The sequence below is a fragment of the Elephas maximus genome, chromosome 4 (genome assembly GCF_024166365.1).
Source record: "Elephas maximus indicus isolate mEleMax1 chromosome 4, mEleMax1 primary haplotype, whole genome shotgun sequence".
Taxonomy (NCBI): Eukaryota; Metazoa; Chordata; class Mammalia; order Proboscidea; family Elephantidae; genus Elephas; species Elephas maximus.
The window spans coordinates 127,802,004-127,815,057 of NC_064822.1; the positions used below are offsets into that span (position 1 = coordinate 127,802,004).

Sequence of the window (13,054 nt, forward strand, 5' to 3'; positions counted from 1 at the left end):
CCCGGACACCCTTTTAGCTCAGTAATGACATCACTCCTGAGGTTCACCCATCAGCCAAGGATCAGATAGGCCCGTAAAACAAAATGAGACTAAAGGGGTACACCAGCCCAGGGGCAAGGACTAGAAGGCAGGAGAGGACAGGAAAGCTGGTAATAGGGAACCCAGTGTCAAGAAGGGAGAATATGGACATGTTGTGGGGTTGGTAACCAATGTCAGAAAACAATACATATACTGACCTTTGGATGAGAAGCTTGTTTGTTCTGTAAACCTTCATCTAAATTACAACAGTAAAAAAAAATAATAATAATTAGAAAGAAAAGAAATTAAATGATGTATTGCATTGGGCAAATTTGCTGCAATAGACCTCTTCAGTGTTAAAAAGCAAAGATGTCACTTTAAGGGCTAAGGTGTGCCTTTCCCGAGCCATGGAGTTTTCCATTGCTTCGTATGCATGTCAAAGGTGGAAATGAATAAGCAAGATGGAAGAAGAATTGATGCCTTGAATTACGGTGTTGGGGAAGAATATTGAATATACCAAAGAATGCCAGGAATGCCAGAAGAACAAACAAATCTGCCTTGGGAGAAATACAGCCAGAATGCTCCTGAGAAATAACAATGGTGAGACTTCGCCTCACATACTTTGGACATGTTATCAGGAGGGACCAATACCTGGAGAAGGACATCATGCGTGGTAAAGTAGAAGGTCAGTGAAAAAGAGGAAGACTCTCAAGGAGATGGATTGACACAGTGGCTTAGACATAACAACAATTGTGAGGATGGTGCGGGACTAGGCAGTGTTAAGTTCTATTGTACATAGGACCACTCTGAATTGGAAGTGAGTCGATGGCAGCTAACGAATGATGATGACAAGGTTGAGGAACATGTTTTGTTCATCTTTGTATCCCCAGTATAGTTCTTGGCACAGTGTAGGCACTCCATAAATGTTCGTGAACATTTGTTGTGTTACTGGTTGTACTACTGTGTGTACAGTTGTACTACTGGTTAATATTGGAAAGGCCTCTCAACAGCTTCGAGAACTCCATTTTTCTGATCCTCTGAAACTTCTAACCTCAACTCTCTATTGTGGCCATTGAATGGGAGGAGAACTCTTTGAGGTTATCCTTATCTGGACTAATTTCCCTTTGCAGCTAAAATTAATTCAGCATTAAAACATACTTAAACAAAAGCTTTTTTCCTCTGTGTTTGGTAATATGCTAAAATACACAAACTAAATCTCCAAGTAGTTGAGAATACAAAATGAAATTAAGTTCTATTGAGTGCTTATCATGAATTTGTTGTTGTTGATGTGTGCTAGCGAGTCAATTCTGACTCATATTGACCCTAAAGGGCAGAGTGGAACTGCCTCGTAGGGTTTCCAAGACTGTAACCCTTATGGGAGCAGACCGCCGCATCTTTCTCACAAGGAACAGCTGGCGGGTTACAACTGCCGAGTTTTCAGTTAGCAGCCAAGTGCTTAACAGTTGTGCCCCCAGGCTCCTTATTGTGAATTTGGCCCTGGTTAAGTACTTAAAACACCACCTATCCATCACTTTGTTGTACTGTGGTGGCTTGCATGTTGCTATTTCAAATACCAGCATAGTCACCCATGGTGAACAGATGTCAGCGGAGCTCCCACAGTAAGAAAGACTAAGGAGAAAGACTTGGTGATCTACCTCTGAAAATTAGCCAATGAAAACCTTATGGATCACAACTGAACATTGTCTGACTCCCTTACTTTGGACACAACATCAAGAGGGATTGATTGTTAGAGGAAGTCATCATGTTTGGTAAAGTAGAGGGCCAATAAGGGCATGAGAGTCCCTCACTGAGATGAATTGGCACAATAGCCACAATGATTGATTCAAATATGCTGATGATTGTGAGGATGATGTAGGACCTGGCAACATTTAGCTGTGATTCATATAAGGTCACCATGAGTCAGAGTTGGTAGCTAACAACAAAGTACTTGAATGAAGCAGCAGTGTTTTAAAGATGGTACATGCTCTTACTGAACTTATACTCTAGTTGGAGGCTAACATACAAACACTATCATTAGTTCAAGACCCTAGAAAGGGGGATTCTAGACTCAAGACTCCAGACCAGGAGAAACATTCTAGTCTAGTGGTTTGGAGTATGGGCTCTGAAGCAAACTGCCTGGGTTTGAATCCTGACTGCACCTTGTTGGTGACTTTTAGCAAGTTACTGAATATCTTTGTATCTCTCGTACTTAAAGCGTGGGTAATACCAATCTCATGGGCTTTTATGAGGATTAAATGAGTTAATACACTGCTGGTCCATAAACAATTATTATTATTATGTACAAAGACTTGGAGTTGGGTCTTTGAGGGATTCAAAAATACATTAGTGGGAGCAATTCCTGTATTAGAACAGTGGAAGAAATGTCAAAAGGTTAGGGTCAGATGAAGGAAATCACTGATTGCCAAAACATTTTGCCTTTATTCTGTAGTAGAGAGTCGATGACCGTTTTAAGCAGGTACTATAAAAACAATGTTTTAGACAACTCTATATTGTCTTCGAGTCGAATTGATGGGTTTGGTTTTTGGTTTTGGTTTATACTCGCTGCGTAGAATGGTTTGGAAATAAAAAAACCAAACCCAGGGCTGTCGAGTTGATTCCGACTCATAGTGACCCTATAGGACAGAGTAGAACTGCCCCACAGAGTTTCCAAGGAGCACCTGGTGGATTTGAACTGCTGACCCTTTGGTTAGCAGCCACAGCACTTAACCACTATGCCACCCGGGTTTCCTGGTTTGGAAATAAGGACAAATAAAAGGCTGAGAGAATATAATAGCTAACTTTCATTAGACACTTTCCTGGACCTTTGTAAGTGTGCAAGAAATATTAGTTATAAGTTTCATTTTTATGTTCCAGGCAATTCGCTAAGCTCTTTATATGAAGTATTTTATTGAAGTCTCAAAACGACCTCTGATGGTCATTGTTTTACCCATGAAGAAACTGAGGCTCAGTGATTAAAGTGGATTGCCTAAGATGGCTAGTAAGGTGCAAAAACACGATTTATATTCAAGCTATCTACCTCCAAATATTATAGTTCAGCTGGAAACTGATAAATGAAAGGATTTATACACACACACAAAAGACAAACATGTCTTGGTGTCTGATTGGATACAGGCTATAGGAAAGGGTTACCACCAGATAACTGGCATTGCAAGCGATGGGGTCCACAAGAAGAAAAAAATGACCTGCTAGGTTGTGTATGTGATGTGTGTGTGTAGTTTGTGTGTGCAGTTTATATTATAAATTGTGGAAAGGCTGTTCAGAGCTGAAGGGAAATGTGGCTGCAGCGATTACGTAAATTTGACGAAATAGGCCCTCATGATGGCCGAATTGGGTGAAATAAGGAAAGAGACATGGCATGAATGGGGAGGAAAATAATATTAAAGTATAACGGTACACGGGAGTAGATAACAGTAATGAGGGAAAATTTAGGTATTGTACTATGATGCCAGATCATGCTTCATCTGTTTTAACATTGTTAAAAAAAAAAAAAAAATTTTTTTTTTTTTTTTAATAACAAACCCAGTGCCCTCGAGTCGATTCAGTGCTTGGCTTTTTAGAAGACATTCAGTATCTGGTGAAAGCATCAAAGAACAGTAAAGAAACGTCAGGTTGGTTTTATCTGGTTTGACGTACATGGAAGTACAAGCCTATTGAAAGGATTTTTTGTTTTGTTTTTAACAGGAGTAGCTGAATGAGATTTTTTTTTCCTCTTCACTGGGCTATTTTCTTTTAGAAAGGTCTGTCAGCTTGCTCTAATCCCACCTACCTCAGACCCACATCAAATTTTTAGGTGTTGACGCCCAGTTGACAAAATTCATGTAAAAATCCCAAATGTTGAGCAGATAAAAACTTGGATAGTAAAACAGAAGATTTCATATCTAACCTTGATGACTGTGTTTGTCCGAATGAACAAGAAAATACACAACTGCAGGATTATGAAGTCAACAAAAATTGACTACAGAAGATGGTCTTTTAGCTGTTCTGAATAGGCTCCGAATACAATTATTTGTAGTTAGCCCATCAGTCTTCTAAGGTCCTGCTTGCCTCAGAAAGGTGGCTCTACGGAGAGAAGGAATGAGGCTACGGTCACACTCGGATTAGTACTAGATGTCGCTACTAGGCCTCTGCCAAGAACTCCGAAGTCCATGGATCCGTAATGCGCCTGCCCAAACCGGAGCAGTTTCGCTCTGCAAACATCCCTTAACAACAAATACGTCCACTACAGGAAATCCCAATCCGCAGCAGAAACACACCCCACGCTAATCCTAAGGTTTTATCCAGCGGTACTGCCTCCCTAGCCTGCAAATCCCAACATTCAGTTCTCCCATGGGAGCCAATAAGGAAGCTACAAGTTCCTGCAGCCAATCACATCCTGAGCCAGTGTGCCTCTCCTACTGAATTCTGGGATTTGTGGTTTTCACGTGGCAACACTACACCACGGTGGTTAAGACAATGTAGGCCGGGCGTCCGATTCGAAAGGAAAGCTTCCTCTAATAATTCTTCTGTTGGTCCTAGGCTAGCCCCTTAATTAGCATTAGTCCCAGGCGTTACAGTCATTAAAAATCGTAAACTTATTCTCTTAATGCTATATAGAAAAAATTCTCAAGTATTTTCAGATTACGGCCCTCTTGTCCCATTCGCCTGCCGTCCTTTAACCGTCGCCTTATAGTCTCGCGAGAACAGCTCCTTTTAGTCGCTGTCATGCCTCCTGAAAGGCCGTTCACGCGAAGACTGACATCGGTATCAGCCAACAGGATTGCTCTTTAACTAGCAGCTCTAAAGCGTGCGTGGGGAGATCTTAGTGAACCTTGACCCCGGCTCTCGGTAGCGTCCCGCGCCTGCCACCCCCGCCCTCGTAGTGAAGGAGGCGGGTTTTGGCCACTTGCCCTAAGGAGCGAGTGCGGAGGGAGTGGGAGCGAGACCGGCCAGAGTGAAAGTGCTTGGCTCATCGGTGAGGCCCTGCTGTACTGCTCTGCAGCCCATGAGCTCGTTCTCCCGCGAGCAGAGCCGTCGTTAGGCCGGCACCGTAGCCTTTGCTTCCCCCGGGACGGGCCCTCGCCTCGCCGGGGAGGGGGCTGCCGGTCGAGGCGCCTCCCTAGTCAGCGTCGGCGTCGCGCTGCGATCCTGGAAGCGGGAGCCGCCGCAAGCGAGAAGAGGAGCCCCAGCAGCGGCGGCGGGCAGCAGCTGCAGCGCCAGCGGGCGGGATCGTGGCCGTCAACATGGCGAGCGCCTCGTACCATATTTCCAATTTGCTGGAGAAAATGACATCCAGCGACAAGGACTTCAGGTGAGGCTGAGATCCTTCCCTAAACCTGCATCTGGACCCCCCCCCCCCCCCGTCTGCGGCCCTGGCCCTCATCGTTGGCCTTGCCCCACCTCTTCGGCCGTAACTGGTTTCCTTGCTTCCCCAAGGTCTCCAGCCCACCTCACAGCTCCCTGATCCCCTCAGGCCCCTTTTCCTCCCCACCTTCCGATCCTCCCATTCTTTTCTTTAGGCCGTTGCCCGCCACCGGCCTTGGGCCCTTCCTTCTGCGTCCCCAAACGCCCCCACCACATTCCCGGCGTCCGGGACGTGATCCTCGCGACCCAGGTAGCGCGAAGGGCGAAAACACCTACGACTGTGGGGAAGGGGGTTGCTCTAGGCCTGGAGACCGGACAGCGGGGCCTACCCGCCGGCCCGCCCGAGGCGCTAGGCCTCTTTTGCTAGCTGGGGCCGAACCTGCTGCCCACTCGGGGATCCACCAGGCGCCTTCTGCGGGGGCGTGAGAGGGCCTGGCTGGCTTCTGCTTAAACTGTTAACTTTTTTGGAGCTTTTCGCGGGTTGGGTTATAGACTTTTTCTTTGTATTATTCTCCTGGTGAAGGTGGGAAGAAGGGGGAGGGGGAGCCAGGATGGAGGAAACTTGGCTGCTACGGTTTTCCCGCCAGCATCTCTGTCAGTTTCGCTTGGCAGGTTAAAGCCAAGCAGGAACTCGGGTTTTCAGTCTCAAGTCCTTGTATCCAAAATCACTGCCAGAGGAGTGAATCGCTGAACGTGAAACGGAAAAGTCAACCGAGCAAATATTCTTGTTGAAAGAAGGGGTTTTCTAACCTGGGACTGGTGGTTAATGAAGCTGTTTCGTAGAGGTTAAGTTCCGGGGGATTTGAACTGTCGGTTCCAAATTCTTGATAACATGAGTATTGAAGAATTATGTTTTCACGAATTGCCTTGGTTTCTTTCTTGCACTACAGTTATTGTTAAGTGTCTGCCTTCCATCTCCTCACAGATAAGCTCTCAATCTAAAAAAGCTTTTCATTTCATTGTACTTAGGTTTTCTTCTCCGAAGTTTTGTAGTGGTCATAATTCGTGTGCATTTTAAAAGCACGAACAAAGTCTCCAATTAAAATTGTGGCCGAAGAGCATACTTTTTTCTGGCAACTGTACACCTGAAACGTGTGAAACCATATTGACCAGGAAGAAACTGCTCAGTTTGTTAATAGAGAGCCATTAGTAAAGTTAATGGTTGTTTTCCTAATTAAATTAACATATTGTTGTCGTTGTTAGGTACCAGCCAGTCGGTTCGGACTCATAGCGACCTTATGCACGACAGAACAAAACACTGCCGGGTTCTGTGCCATATAGTGGTGTATTAAAACTGCCAGTAGAGTTTGGTTCTGTGACTTCAAAACCAAATAAGATTTTTTAAAAAAAAGTTTTGCTATCTAAGGAGTTTTTAAGTATTGTATTTGAAACTTTTAAAACCCAGTTTGGAAATACTAAAGATTTCAGTGTTGGGACTTTGGAAGTGACATGTTTATTTTGCATATTTTAGAATTTCAGATTTGTGTAGTTCTAGGGCCAAGATTAATTGGGAGAAATGAAAGAAAAAAAAGTATTAAAATGCTGTTTGATTCTCTTTGGAGCTTTGCTTGCTTACATTGAGATTTGATATAAATATTTGAATATACATAACTTTAACCTGCATAAGGTGTGTGGTGTGATTTTTCTTTCTGTCTGTTTGGTTCGTCCTGTATCTATGAGTCAGAATTGACTCGATAGCAATTAGCTTTTGATATAAGTGCTAAATTCCATTCTGATTGTGTTCAATTTCAGCGTAAAGGTAGCCCTTTCCCTATAGTGACCCAACCCAAAAACCCACTGTAGTGGTACAATTTTATTCAAATATTCAGAATAGTGTATAGGTAATATGTTTAGGAAGACTAAAGGAAACACTGGATGTGACGATATTGCATATGTGATGATTGACTGTGAAGTTTCCTTAAATAAACTTTATTTTTAAACTTATTGTAGTAAAGGAAAAACACACATTTGTTTTTTTCTATAAACCGGATGTAAGAAATACTATTGCTCTGAAGCTATCTGTAGTCAGTGCTGAACTTTATAAGGATTATCTACCAACTTGGGTTTTAATGAATCAAAACGTTGCTTAGATGATTGGTTATTCCCACAGAGTTATAATATTGATACAGATATTTCTGAGAATGGTGAATATTATAGAAAATATATATAGAAACAGTAAAAGGCCTCTAGTAATTTCGCATCATTAAGGTATTTTTACAAACGTTACTGTAAAGACATATTTGTAGTACACTCTAGCCATCCACTTAACAGCCAGGTCTTCGGACTAAAGTGCAGTGTTTTTTAAATTATAGACATTTAAGGATTAAAAAAAAAAAAAAAGGATTAGTCGAAATGGTGTGCATTTGAAGTCAAGTATATTGAAGATTTTTCCATATATTTTCAGCACAGATATTTATTAAATACATCTTTTTAAGTTTTAATTATTTAGGTGCCAGTAACATGATTTTGTCCCCTGTGAGTGTTAAAATACTTTATGTCTGAAATCTTGATGATGAGGGGTGATTAACATTATGGAGTACCTGACAGGTGCATTGTGCTTGTGCATTGTGCTAACCAAAAGGTTGGAGACTTGAATCCACCCAGAAATGCCTGGCAAGAAAGTCCTGGTGATCTGCTTCTGAAAAATCAGCTACTGAAAGCTCTATAGAGTACAGCTCAACTCGGCCAACTTGGGGTCACCAGAAATCAGAAGTGACTCCACAGCAGCTGGTTAACATGTGCAAAGCACTCTACCTGTACTACGGGGAAGGGAAAAAATGCTGCCCAAAGGAAAACATTTGTGTTCTCCCTGTGGTAGAATCCAAAGAGAATTAGACCTACTAATCACGAGATCTGGGTTTTAGTCATGCATGATTCTTTGTTGTGAATTATCTGAAATCGTGGGCAAGTTACTTGTTTCAGGATTATGTTTTTACTTCTTAGAGACTTGTACAAAAGATCTTATTTCCCTAAAATTTCAAGATAATTACATAGTCCATTAATGCAGAGAAGGTAAAGAAATAGGTGAAAGGTTCAAAATTTTTTAAATTTTAGCTTTTTTTTTTTAAAGGGATCCTTTTGTGGGACTTAAATCATAGAGTCAGTTTATTTAAAAAGGTTACCTAATATCTCGTTTGGAAACCCTGGTGGCGTAGTGGTTAAGCGCTATGGCTACTAACCAAAGGGTCGGCAGTTTGAATCCGCCAGGCAGTCCGTGGAAACTCTCTGGGGCAGTTCTGCTCTGTCCTACAGGGTTGCTATGAGTCGGAATCAACTCAACGGCACTGGGTTTGGGTTTGGGTAATGTCTCGTTTATTTTGTGTTTTAATCTTCTGTATTCTCCCAAAGTGGCATATTAGAGTTTAGGAGAAATGAAGATACATTAGGATGAAAAATGTCAAGACTAGCAACTTTTTGAAAGAGGGAGGGATCATTTGTGTATCTGAGTGTCTAGGATAGTGCCTAAAAATAAAGTGATATTTTCAGTAGGAGATGATTCTGTAGATACTAGAGTGAAATCTTTAATGTGGATAAACCATGTTAAATGGTCCATTTATAAGTATTGAACACTTAGTGTGTTGAGGCAACTAATAACATTCTACTGTTATTTTCACGTGCTTTACCACCAACTGAATTTAAAAATATTTCAAGAAGTCAAGAGTTAAAGAAAATATTTATTATTCTTCTATTTTTCTACATAATGTTGTTGTTAGGTGCCATCGAGTTGGTTTCGACTCATAGCCACCCTGTGTACAATAGAGCGAGACACTGCCCAGTCCTGTGCCATCCTCACAGTTGTTGTTATGCTTGAGCCCATTGGTGCAGCCACTGTGTCAGTCCATCTCGTTGAAGGTTTTCATCCTTTTCACTAACACTCTACATAATAGTCAGTATAAATGCCTGCCGTGGGCTTTATGGGAGCCCTGGTGGCAGCGGTTAAGTGCTCAGTTGCTAACTGAAACGTTGATGGTTCGAACCCTCCATGGGAGAAAGATGGGGCAGTTTGTTTTATAAAGATTACAGCCACGGAAACCCTATGGGGCAGCTCTGCTGTGTCCTATAGGGTCACTATTAGTTGGAATTGACTTGACAGCAATGAGTTTGGTTTCAACAGGTTTATGGGCTTTATACACTTGATTTTATTTATCCTTACAAGTCTAGTGAGTATCAGAAATCCTTATTACATTTTAGGAAACTGAGATTCAGAGAGATTAAGTACTTGACCAAGATCAGTTTAGATTTAAATAACCCAAAAACCCAGTGCTGTGAGTCGATTCCGACTCATAGCGACCCTATAGGACAGAGTAGAACTGCCCCATAGTAGATCTGGGTTTTCCACGTCTTTATTCCAGAGCATGAACTTTTAACTACTATGCTGTGTTGCTTCTCCAAGGTATTGACTAGGGGACATTAAGAGTCAGGCCTTAAATTTCAGTTCCCTCTAAAGTTAGGGTTAGCAAATATTTTGTGCTAAAGGATACTTTCACTAATTGCCTGAGGGGGACTGCAAAAAAAGTTCAAGATCTAATACTTGCCCTCAGTTAATCTGCATATTTCTTGGGTGGTGAAGGCACTGTTGTCAAATGGAAAATGACTCAGGGCAACATGTAGTTGCCGGGCAGTTAAGGAGATAATCTTGATCAGAGCTGGGGGGATTGTGCAGGGAACTCCTTGACTGGAGGGTCTTTCTTACTGAACTTAATTCATTGTATTTAGTGCCTTGGCCATGTGGATTCTCAATAGATGTTGGCATTAATTGAATTGGACTTCAGTTCCAGAGTTAAGGAAAAAATATACAGTAAAACTTGCAAAATTTGGGACACGTGTTAGGTGGAAACCTGTCAGAGAAAGAAAATTCAAATATTTTCCACTAAAATGAGTGATGGAAAAGTGCTGACTGAAGATCCTGTAGATGACAGTGGTCTGATCTACAGCCGGTCATGGGGATGGCACAGGACAAGGCAGCTTTTCGTACATGAGGTCACCATGACTTGGGCCACCTTGATGGCAGCTAACAACGGGGCTAATGTCAGCTCCGAGAGAGAGGGACGCATTTCTGCTTTTATACACAATGTGCAGCATAGTACCTGATAGGTGCATAGTGAATGACTATAGAAGGTCCTTCCCATCCTGACCTTAGCCTTCCTTTCCAACTTCTCGTGAGGTTTGTTTTCTACCTCCCTGTACTCCAGCCACACTGAACTGCTCCTAAGTCCTTTATTCTGAGGTGCTGCCGCCCACTCCCAGCCACTGCCATCGTCAAAAAAAAACAAAAACATGTGAAATCCCAAACCACCTTTCCCAATGCAAATCCCTGTTCATTCTTCAAGGTCCAACCTAACAATCAGTTCTTTGGTGTGATCTTTTCCAGATGCTCTTGAGTGTTGTTTTAAAAATATTTAAGACTGAAATTTGTCCATTAACCTGTCTGCCTGCCCATTAAACAACAAATTTAAGGGACTGCATCTACGTTTATAATCTTACTCCTATCACCATACCTAAAACAAATGCTGAAAGGATGTTCACAAGGTGACTTTTTGAATCTGCTTTCAAAGTGGTTGAAAAACTTTCTATAAGGAGGTTTATAGTATAACTTTTTATATCAGATGAATAGAAGGAAGGAATTATTTCCAGAACTTTCTGGATTCAGGGTCACCATTGAAAAGTACCACTTGGTATAACCTCATAATACCTCGAACTAGTTTTTGTGGTCTTAAATATTGCTAACTTTGCTGGTGCTTATTTCAACTTTTTTATTTTTTAATGCTTAGCCATTAATCGTTGACTTTTTTATTGGAATATAAGCTCTTTGAGGCCTATACAGTTTTTATCGCTCCTTAGTTCTTTGGCTAGGGTCTGTAGTGTCATAGGCAGTAAATAAATAAATCGTGAGTAAAGAAGTGAATCTATACCAACAGAACTCATTCAAAACCATAAAACAGCAACTTTTTACATTGGGATTATGTATCTACTTTTTAACCTAAATTGATGGTCAGTATTTTTTCTTTTCTGTGGAAGCAGATGGCTAGCATTGCAGGGATTTACAGAGGTCATATAGTTCCAGTATTATGTTTAGTCAGTGGATTTTATCTAAGTGAAATGGTTACGATATTTTCAGTGCTATGTGTGTAGATGTGCCCACAGTAATGCGGTGCTGTGCAGTTTACTTCACTTTCCAGAATACATTCCTGAAAATTAATGTGTGATTTAAATTATGTAATGTAGGGTCATCATATTACAAATGGGGGAGGAACTTTCAATTGGGAGAACTATGTCCATTTTAAGGAGCCCTGGTTGTGCAGTGGCTTAAGCACTTGGCTGCTAACCAAAAGATTGGCGGTTTGAGCCCATCAGGGGCTCTATGGGAGAAAGACCTGGCGGTATGTTTCCGTAAAGATTACACCCAGGAAAACCCTGTGGGCCGCTCTGAGTCGGAATCAACTTGATGGCACCCAACAACAACATGATGTCCATTTTTAAAAGTACATGCTTATTTATCTTGCATTATTACCTCAGTTCAAGTATAAGCTTTTCTCTATAAGCAGTTTTACGGAATTGAGTGTGTGTGTAGTTTAAAGCTTTTTCAGATCAGCACTGTATGAACAGACTACTTACTGGAATTGTCCTTAAAATTACTTTATATGTGATGAACTGCTAAATTATTAAGTTGTTCTACCATTCCTTACCACAGTTTATTGCCCGCATCACAAGACTGCGTAACTGTTTAGCATTTTATATCCAATAGTTGTTTTTTAATTGATTTAAACATGAATTTTGACATTTTTGTATACAACATAAAATTTAAAAAACCCGAAATAGTAGATTTTTACTCAATTTTGATTTGATTCATAGTTCAAATAAAAGAAAAAGGCAAAAGTAATTGTCCTTCATGCAGTTGGATTATTTCCATAGGTGAAGGGAGCCCAGAATTATGGGAAAAACTCATTTAGCCTTTAAACATGTTTTAGAACTTTATTTGAACATGATTGTCTCATATTCTGAGAAATTTCTTTTAAAATTAGGAATCGGTGAGATTTGGGGGAAAAAAATCTGTGACTCTGTTTACCTTAATTTCATCCTGTTTAATCTTTTAAAATTGAAATTAGTTGATCACTCTGGTTTTTTGTCAGTGTTAAAAAGGAACCTGGGTGGCGCAAGCTGTTTATGATTCGTTGCTAACCTAAAGGTTGGAGGTTTCGAAAGGCCTGGCTATCTGTTTGCATAAAGATTACAGCCAAGAAAGCTCTGTATGGAAAACCCGGTGCTGTTAAGTCCTATGGGACAGTTAATCCTGTAACACATGGGATCACTATGAGTCAGGGGCAATTCAGCAGCAGCTAACAACAATAAAAAAAAACAACAATACTTAGTATTAAACCTTCTTTGGCTGTGATTCTTAAGGGAATGGGGGGTAGATGTCACATAGAACTACTTTCTGTTCTCTTGACCATTTTGAGAATATACCTAATAGCTTGGGGTGGGGATGAGAATTCACATTTTCAAAATTTTCCAGCAGTTAGTAATATAGAACTCTCCCACCTCCACCCCACAACCCAAAGCATACACTATTACGAAGGGATGGTGTATAATGTTTGTGGTTAAGAGCTTCCTAATTATAGTTCAAATTGCATGCAGAGAAAAAGTAAAGAAGAGCTCATCCCCACCCAGAGCAGTG

General features: G+C 41.2%; 1 protein-coding gene across 1 annotated transcript in view; it reads left to right on the plus strand.

Moving 5' to 3' along the window:
• The first annotated feature begins 4,850 nt into the window (after nucleotides 1-4,850).
• Nucleotides 4,851-13,054, plus strand: part of CAND1 (cullin associated and neddylation dissociated 1) — a 45,718-nt gene continuing 37,514 nt past the window's right edge. Inside the window, exon 1 of the mRNA XM_049883807.1 lies at nucleotides 4,851-5,326. Coding sequence (XP_049739764.1) covers nucleotides 5,259-5,326 — 68 coding nt within the window. The 5' untranslated portion in view covers nucleotides 4,851-5,258. The remainder of the gene's footprint in view (nucleotides 5,327-13,054) is intronic.